General features: G+C 39.6%; 1 protein-coding gene across 1 annotated transcript in view; it reads right to left on the bottom strand.

The window, feature by feature from the left end:
* LOC139448341 (uncharacterized) overlaps positions 1 to 9,691 on the bottom strand; it is a 132,018-nt gene extending 122,327 nt beyond the window's left edge. The window contains exons 1-6 of the mRNA XM_071229885.1: positions 9,092 to 9,691; positions 7,088 to 7,189; positions 5,780 to 6,421; positions 4,509 to 4,526; positions 3,503 to 3,625; positions 1,685 to 2,383 (exon numbers count right to left, since the gene is read on the bottom strand). Coding sequence (XP_071085986.1) covers positions 1,685 to 2,383; positions 3,503 to 3,625; positions 4,509 to 4,526; positions 5,780 to 6,421; positions 7,088 to 7,189; positions 9,092 to 9,596 — 2,089 coding nt within the window. The 5' untranslated portion in view covers positions 9,597 to 9,691. The remainder of the gene's footprint in view (positions 1 to 1,684; positions 2,384 to 3,502; positions 3,626 to 4,508; positions 4,527 to 5,779; positions 6,422 to 7,087; positions 7,190 to 9,091) is intronic.
* Positions 9,692 to 9,885: the final 194 nt, after the last annotated feature.

A 9,885-nucleotide genomic window follows, 5' to 3' on the forward strand; every position in this document is an offset into this window, starting at 1 on the left:
TTTTTTTAAATTGACAAAATATGTTTCGATTTCATTTTTTGTCATTCCTTTTGATGATGATATTTATGACACATTATGTAAAAAGCGTTATACAGATAATGTCTCATGAACAAATATTGTCATGGCTCTACTTTTGTAACACTAAAATTAAATACACAAAGATTACTCTTCTCAATGTTCGAAATTATGCATCTAAAGTCAACTAATGTTGAATGTTAGAGAATCAGGGGTCCCTATCGTCAAGTACTACATCAGTAAGCCTTGATGACCCCAGGACTCCAGGTATTGTTTAACATCGAGCAAGCTAATGTTTTAAGATTACAAGAAGCCTGGCCCATCTCATGCTCACTTACTGGGTACAAACATGTTTTTTTCATTTTAATACACACTTGCACTTTGATGTATAGGATAAACATGACTCCAAGACGGCTTTTCGCGAGCTCAAGATTTTAATTTTCAACTAAAACCTTGGAGTCCTTGTTTTATCCAACTTAGGAACTGTCTAAATGCATGAAATACCCCCCAAAATAAGAAAACATCGAGATGCCTTATCGTGAAACAGTGTGTCCCGGTATAAAAGGAATTTGAGAAAAGTGTGGGAGAAAAAAACTGCATGCAGCATGGACCAACTGGATTCATGAAATATAAAACTGAACAACTTTTCATCACCTGCCCCAGTGGCTCAGTGGGAAAACAGTGTGTTACAAATATAAACATGATATGTGAGGTTGCAGGTTCGATGCACGTCATCCATACTGAAAACCCGATTTTAGATCATTGGACATTTGAAACACCAAGTACAAACTTCATCGACGCCTCAGGCTCATCAGGTCTTACAAGGAAAAAGTAAAACCTCATAATAGGTCTTTCTAGGCAAAAGTAAAACTTCATACCAGGTCTTACTAGGCAAAAGTAAAACTTCATACCAGGTCTTATTAGGCAAAAGTAAAACCTCATACCAGGTCTTACTAAAATCAAATAGTAAAACCTCATAATAGGTCTTACTAGGCAAAAGTAAAACTTCATACCAGGTCTTACTAGGCAAAAGTAAAACCTCAAAATAGGTCTTACTAATCAATAGTAAAACCTCATAACAGGTCTTACTAAGCAATAGTAAAACCTCATAATAGGTGTTACTTAGCAATAGCAAAACTTCATACCAGGTCTTACAAGGCAAAAGTAAAACCTCATACCAGGTCTTATTAGGCAAAAGTAAAACTTCATACCAGGTCTTACAAGGCAAAAGTAAAACCTCATACCAGGTCTTACTAATCAATAGTAAAACCTCATAATAGGTCTTACTAAGCAATAGTAAAACCTCATAATAGGTCTTACTAAGCAATAGTAAAACCTAATAATAGGTCTTACTAAGCAATAGTAAAACCTCATAATAGGTCTTACTGCCCAGCTGAAATGGCATTAGAAACACCATGGTACACCTTGGTGACCATGGTATACCATGGTGCACATTTTTAGCTGGGTAGGCAAAAGTAAAACTCATACCAGGTCTTACAAGGCAAAAGTAAAACCTCACAGCCGGGATGAGGTTTTACTAGGATAAAGTAAAACCTCCCAAGAGGTTATTATGAGACAGGTACAACAGGCAAAAGTGGCAGTAGGTTGATAAGACATATTGCAGCAATGAAGTGGGTTAAACATAAACACACAGAGAAACCCAACTCACCCTGGGTGAGGCCTTCAGTGGCAATCTGGCTTGGGGTGGCATCGGCGATACTGCAGGTGCCAACGTACAGGTCATACTCAGCATCCACGTCGCCACGGGAACCAATCACGGCCTCCTCAATCTCTACCGCCTCGAGTGATTGGATGGATGAAGTCGTCGCCGTGCCAAGCACTGTGTAATTTAATGCCGTTGCCTCTTTGGTCCGGATGACAAATCCTGTGGCAAGACTGAATGAGAAGTCGACTGTCCTTAGTATGGCAAGGTCTTGCAAAGTAGTTGCAAACTGAACCTTATATTTCTTCTGTCTCAGACTCAGGTAACACGTCATCACCCCATTCTCATAATACACCAGCATTCCGGGAGAGGTCAGGTCGCCATTGGTGACCGAACCAACAGAAAACAAGATGATTCGGGTTGCCGTGGTAACTCTGGTTGTTGTAAGCTTCGTCTCAAAGCTGAAAGAGAATGCTGATGAGGCGGACACAGTTTCTGATGTAAATATCGACTTGATGCTTCGATATCGTGTGAAGGTGATCTCAAGTCTGCTTCTACTTCCCCCAATCTTGACAAACTTTCTGTTGCCTTCCTTGATGAGTTCGATGTTTCCATGACCGATCAACGGGAAGGCGGAGGTCAGGATTGAGTAGTAGTCCTTGATACGTTTCAGCGATGTGAAGGTAAAGCGGCTGATCAGCGTGCCTGGAATTGATATAAAGTAATATTAAAATTTGCAACCTGGGTCTTGTGTTAGACCTGTTATTGTTACTTGAACCGTCTGACTGATAAATCGGAATCAGTTCTAACTTTAAACTAAATCGATTTATCAGCATGTCTGGAATTGACATAAAATAATATTAAAATTTTCAACCTGGGTCTTGTGTTAGACATTTTATTGTTATTTGAAACCTCTGACTGTCAAATCAGAATCAGTTCTAACTTTTAACTAAATCGATTTATCAGCCTGCCTGGAATTGACATAAAATAATATTAAAATTTGCAACCTGGGTCTTGTGTTAGACATGTTATTATTATTTGAAACCTCTGACTGACAAATCTTTAACTAAATCGATAAACTAAATAATATTAAAATGTCCAACATGGGTCTTGCTTGCCGTAAGAGGCGATTATGCTTGTTATAAAAGGTAACTAATGGAATCGGCAAGTCATTGTGTCCTAATCGCATGGATCGATGCTTGTTATGTCAATCACTCAGTCGAGACTCTGTTATCTACAGACCGCCGTCATGTAGCTGGAATAATGCTGAGTGAAGCATTAAACAACAAACAAACAAACATAATCACACTCACACAGTAAACTGACGCAACCTGTGACCTCATTTAAGGAGCAGAAGTCCCAAGAAACTATGTAACAGCAGCATAATGTACAGCTGAAATGTTTTTTGTTTCTTTTCATGTCAATATTCCAGCTGTATGAAGGCAGTCTGTATATACTTGATTGAGTCTGGACCAGACAGCTCAAGGATCATAATCAGGAAGATTCTAAACCCATGTGAAGCAGATCATTGTGCGGGTAAGGGACACGACTCTGCTCAGTGAATGCCTTGCACACCCTTTCCATGAAATAAGGGGGCGTTCAGGTAGCCCAGTGGTTAAAGTGTTCGCTCGTCGTGCCAAGGACGTGGGTTCGATTCCCGACATGGGTACAATGTGTAAAGCCCATTTCTGGTGTAACCCGCCGTGATATTGCTGAAATATTGCTAAAAGCGGCTTAAAATCAAACTCGCTCACTCCATGGAATAAGTATTACTCTAGTTTATTAGGATTTGTCATACTGTAGATTAAGTAAAACTTTGTTTACCCATCTTGGTCTGGCATTTGTCACCACTGTAACCATAGTAACATTTGCACTCAAATGCATCTCCTGGCTTGTTTTCACACTGGCCATTCTCACATGGGTCGCTGTCACATGGCTTGGATTCATCTGTCACGGAGAGAAAAACACCATCATCTTATCCATGTAAATATTTCTTTATTGCTTTAAACAATTTTTTGTCACCAATTTCATTTCTATTACATATTAATGTTCCTTCATTTCTTAAACATAATTTTTATCACTACCATCAAAACATTTTTCATCATCATCATCATCATCATCATCATCATCATTACTTAAATACCAGGGTTTTACGCGATGCACATATGTAGAGAATGGATGCAGAAAAACAAAATGCTGCGTCTCAAGGGATGCACAATAATATACATTGTACCTACACCGCATTAATAGCATATATGGTGTCTGTTATTTCCTCCATCAATCATGACCACTGTCCACATGGTTCATTCCAGGCTCTAAAGTAATTATCTAAACATACAGTACACTACACCATTTCATTACTTTACAGGACCATCATATTACCTGCAAGGACCCTTAAAATTAATCCAGGTAAAGCCCTGAATACTATTTACCATATTCGACGTAATAAGCGTCCAGGGCGCTCTCAAAATTAGAAAGAGGGGGCTCTTATTAGAATATAATTTTGGTGAAAGAGTTGAAAGCTAGTAAATTTGTGGTTTAGGCTGACAGCCTGAAATGATACAAAAGAAAAGTCTGTGCGTATTAGACACGCCAGATATATTTTTCCGGAATTTAATTTCCCGTAATTAAGGGTGCATATAACAGACGAAGGGTGCTAATTGGGATTGTTCACTAGCCAATATATTAGCTAATATCACCGTGGGCGCTTATTAGAGCGGGGCGCTTATTACGTCAAATACGGTACATATTTTGATTGCTACAGGGTCTGATGGTGGAGAAGACCAAGCATGTACAACTACAAGTGAGCGATGTGTATTAATAACCATACCTTCAGCTGCTCCTAAAACTGAAATAAAGGAAACAAAACAATGGTCACAAAACCAAGTGCATAAAAAGTCATTGCCCACTAATACAAGAAACATTCAGATAGAATAAAAAATTAAATATTGTCAACTGTTTACTCAGACCTAAAACAGTACATTTCAATATGAATTTTGAAAAACATTACAAAAATTTTGAGCGACACTTTTTACATTTACTCTGGAAACATTTTGAAATTTGACCACCTTTTGATGTTATTTGACATTATTTACATGTTATAATTAAATGATGACTATTCAAATACACCTAGCTATTGGGTAAAATTATATTTTTGCAATGTGACCATTTACAAAATAACACCATATGACAATTATTAATTTACAATTATCTAAACTGCAAATGAGGTACTCCAAGAGATTCTTTTCAAGTTTATACAATTGTTTTTTTCTGAATACATGCAGTAAACATCTCTCACAGGCAGTGCATTAGTCGTGATGTTGGTGGAGGGTGTTACTGGCTAAGGTAATTTGATATATATTTTTGCCGCTCAGATTTAAGGCAGAATTTAGTTCGCTCACAGTTTTCGTCGAGCTGTTAAATAAAACAAATCGTCGGACAGTACTTTAATCAGTGTATGATAAGTGGCGCGATTCGCTATTTTTCTTACGCATAACAAAATCTCAAATAACACTAAGCAGTGGTGCTTTTTGAAATCAGTTTAAAATTTGCAGTAACATTTACACCACACAACCAGACAGGAAAGTGGACATTTTACATCTCTGTGTAATTTTATAGTCTGAGGTTGACACAGTGCTGCGGGAGCGCAATTCTCGCACAGCATTTACTTTTCAGATGTAATGAAAATGACATAATACATTGTGCACCTCGGCATACAGTTATCATAAACACAGAGGAACAAGCCGACTAAACTCGGAATGTTTTACAAATTACAGCCATCTGGCGTTCTTTATTGTCAACATCCTTTGGCAGTGTGACGAACTTCAGTACACATTGTTTTTTCTTTCCATATGACGTCTTTTTGTAACATTTGACTAACATATTGCATACTTTTGACCTATATTTCAACTTTATGATTTTAACAGGTGTATTTTGACCTGTATTATTAATATCTAATTATTTAATAGTAACATTTGACTATTATTGCATACGTTTGTCCTAGGCCTTTATTTCAACTTAGTATTTTATGACCGGATGGCTGCCCATATATATATCAATCAAGTTGGCAACACAACACAGGTTTCCAGCTCAGCTACTTACTCTTGATAATTTTGAATGTTGAGAGAAGACTCCTGGAGACTGAGTAGGACTTGAACGAGAACAGTCGCAGAACGTACGTCGTCGTCGCAATACCGCTGTAGCATGACCCCATTCGCAGGTTGCCGGCACCCATGGTAACAACCCCCCTGTCCAACTTTTCAAACGTCGTGGTACTGCCGATGACGACATCATCCACAAACAGAGAAAGTTCCTTGAAGCTCCAAGAGAATCCGATGTTGTACTCCTTATTAGTCGACAACTCATAGGGAACCTTCAGAGTCCAACGCTGACGGAATGTCTGCATGACGATTTCGTATCGTTTAAGGAGAAGGTTATACGCCAGGTAGAAGCCACTGGCACCACCATCGCCGCCGGTGGAGAGGAGGACAACGATGCTGTTGGCCGACATCTTGGTGATGGAGAAGCTGACGGACATGGTGTAGCCGTTCCTGCAGTGCTGGGGCCGCGTCAGACAGGAAGCGCTGCTGGGAAAGTCCACTTCAACGTATGACCTCTCAGAGGTCGAGTCAAGTTCAAGGGCATTGCCGTTTCTTATGATATACTTTCCTTCGATCGTGGCCGATAGTCCAGATTTCATTATTGTTGCTACTGTAATGTCTCGGACAGTGACGTCATCCTTCCCTGTAAAACATGTTTACTGATCATGAATATGGTCTTACTTAAGTAGCACCAACAAAGATTAACTAAACTTATATCAGTCATATCATGACTTTTCTGATCCCCTTAGTCGCTTCTTATGACAAGCATGGGATGCTGAAGATAAATTTTAACCCAGATCTTCACGGTACATTAATCAGTAAAATGCCCTAGTCAAACAGCTATAGATTTGTTTGTTATTGATTTCAGATATATTTTAAACTAAGATATCAAGATCTGTGGATAAAATGTAACTTGTGTATGCCCTAACAAGGAGTTATCTAGACCTGCTCAGAGGCTGAAATTTGGCTCTGTTAATGTCTGGTTCTGTGGCAAATCACAATGAAACGCCATGTATGCCGGACAAACAGTATCTCTTCAAATACCCATTGTCTCAATATGGTCACTCAATTGTACTCACATTGTAGCAATACAAAACAGGTTTGCAGAATGATATTGAGAATAAAAATATAATAAAATAAAATAAAAAAATGTTGAAATGAACTTGTACATCACTAGTTCTCCTGAGCAACATCTCCATCTATGGTATAAGATATTATCCATCGTACAGATCGCCACAAAAAAGGAGAAACATTCGACTCCATGCTTTCAAAAATTAATATCAGACTTCTGCTGTGATAGACAACTCACTTTCAAGGTCACAAGCTGCTCCGAAAAACCCATCGGTGCAAGCGCACATAGCCACGCCGGTGCAGACCCCGCCGTTCCTGCAGTAGTTGGGTGGACAGGGATCTGCAAGGAGATGTCAGTCATGTCACGTGGCTAACTAACATCACTGAACTTACAAGGATCATTCACTAGTTCTAGGGGGGCACGGGGGGCCAATTCATCTAAGGCGCCGTGATTTGCTGTGCAGAGATGCGTCCCTTGGGCACGTCAGAAACCTATGATTGTGGGTTCGAATCCCGGTTCGCCCTGATTATGTGTCTAGGTTTGTCAGCACCATGCGCATGCTCGTGGGTTTCGCCGAAGTGGTAAACGTCTGAGACCTGTAGAAGCCACGATATAACTGGAATACTGTAAAAAGAGGCGTTAAACCCAACTCACTCACTCACTCCGACAGAACAATGAAAAGACTGCTGCATTACCACTAATTTTGAAATTTAATTATCTTACAAAAGTAATTATATCAATAAAAGAATTGATTGGATGACTCTGTGCAGCCTGGTATCGTGAAACAAATAGTACATTTATATGAATGAATTGACTGCATATAATGTGAGTCCAGAGCCAGTGGACTTCTTCATTTGTGAAAGTGGAGAAACTGAAAGATGACTCTATTCATCAATCTGGCTTGCTGAGATCTGCTATCAACTTCTTTCGTGATGCAGCTAAACATGTTTGAGTCTCTGTTGGAGATGTTTCTCAAGACCATGAAAGAATATCTGCAGTGATTAAATGACACGCTATTCGTGATTGAAAGGTGGACAGTTATAGCTTTTTATTAAATTAATCGCCAAAAATATAAATAAATTCTCTTCCCGTATATTCTGAGTATTATTTGGGTTTGTTTTTTTGCGCACTTAGTAATATTATTTTTAGCCTTATGACAGCAGTCTCCAAATAATCAAGTCTGGACAGGACAATCCAGTGATTGACATAATGAGCATCGATCCACATAGTTCAGATACAATGACAAGTCACTAATCCTGACCACCTGATCCACTGAGTCGCCTCATACACCAATCATAGGTTGTATATTGCAACCTTGTTGTGCATTTTATTTTTATTGCTACCACTGACCTTATGTTTTAAATAAAACGTGTAAACCAAAGTCATAACATAAAAGGCCGAAAGTACTCAACTTTTGATAGAGGTACTGAAAAAAGAAAGCCTAAATTGTAAATACCAGTAATAGTTAAATGCTTGGTGAGGTGAGGTGAAATAGGGTTTAGCGTCGCATATAAGATTATTGCACTCATATAACAACTTGTCTGCACAAATTCTGGTTTTATAATGCTAGCCGACTGAGATACCATGCCGCAGTTAACATGAATACCCCACTCAGGCACAGCATATGGACTCCGAGCTGACCAGTCCTAGTTTTAGCCCCTGAATGTAGGGTGCCAAGCAGGGTAACAACAAGTACCATCTTTTAACGTCTTTTGGTATGACGCGGCCGGGGATTGAACTGCTGACATTCTGCTTCTCCACTCCACCATGAAGGCAGCCCTGTTCTGGGTATCAAGGACAAGAAGAATATTCCTATTAAAGGTTGAGCAGAATACTGGAAATATCAACTTACCGTATTTGACGTAATAAGCGCCCAGCTCTAATAAGCGCCCACGGCGATATTTGCTGATATATTGGCTGGTGAACAATCCCAATTAGCACCCCTTCCGATTGATGAATGTACACAAGACTTATTTATTCGTGTATAATATGCACTCATGAGTTATATGCACCCTTAATTATGGGCAATTAAATTCTTGAAAAATATATCTGTTGTGTATAATATGCACAGAGTTTTCTTTTGTATCATTTCAGGCTGTCAACATAAACCACGAAATTTACGATCTTTCAACTATTTTTTTTTTTTCACCAAAATTATATTCTAATAAGAGCCCCCTATTTCTAATTTTGAGAGCGCCTTGGGCGCTTATTACGTCAAATACGGTATAGTAGCTGACTTACTTGCAACGCTGATGCCAGAGAACTGTAGCTGTGAGCGATAGTAGGCTGCATAGCTGAAACTTGTCACTTGAAGAAGGACCGAGGATGCAGTCCGAGATCCCACTGTCAAATTGTATGTTTCAAATAATTGGGAAACCTCGACGAACATGGTGGTAGATGCCATGACGACTTCATCGATGGCAAGACTGAAGCCGAACTCCTTTGAGAAGCTGACTTCAAGGCTAACCCAGCTGTCACTGACGACTGTGTAGGGATACGACAAGCTGTACTCATTGTTGCCGATGACTGTGACGGCGACCAGAGACGTTCCGTCGTAGGCGAGGGAACAACTGGAATTAGTTACAGCTGACGATACTGAGAAGAGTGTTGCGGATCCAGACATCAGCTGGGCCTGAACGCTGAAGGTGTAGCCATCATCACAGCTAAGGTCACCAAGGCAGCCAGTGTCAGAGGTCAAGGTCACATAGGATACGCCAGCTGCCAGTTCCAGAATGGACAGACTCATGTTCTGACTGGTGACAGAGACAGTACCAGACACAGAGAACTCGCTGAGTGAGGTGTACAGAGTGCTGGACTCGATTCTATCGAAGGTGAAGATGTTGATGTAAGCACTGTCCACTGCAAGGGGAATAAAATACAAGATTAGTAAAAGACATACCGGGTACAAGTTTTGAATAGAATTTCAGTAACACCATGGCATGTCAGAGTGGTTTGGAATTGATTGATTTTCATGACATCCAAATTTTTGGATCTCAAAATAGTTGGTGCATTATAAGTTTGATTTACCGGTACCG

This window comes from Haliotis cracherodii, unplaced genomic scaffold (assembly GCF_022045235.1).
Source record: "Haliotis cracherodii isolate W230 unplaced genomic scaffold, xgHalCrac1.p SCAF_7, whole genome shotgun sequence".
Lineage (NCBI taxonomy): Eukaryota > Metazoa > Mollusca > Gastropoda > Lepetellida > Haliotidae > Haliotis > Haliotis cracherodii.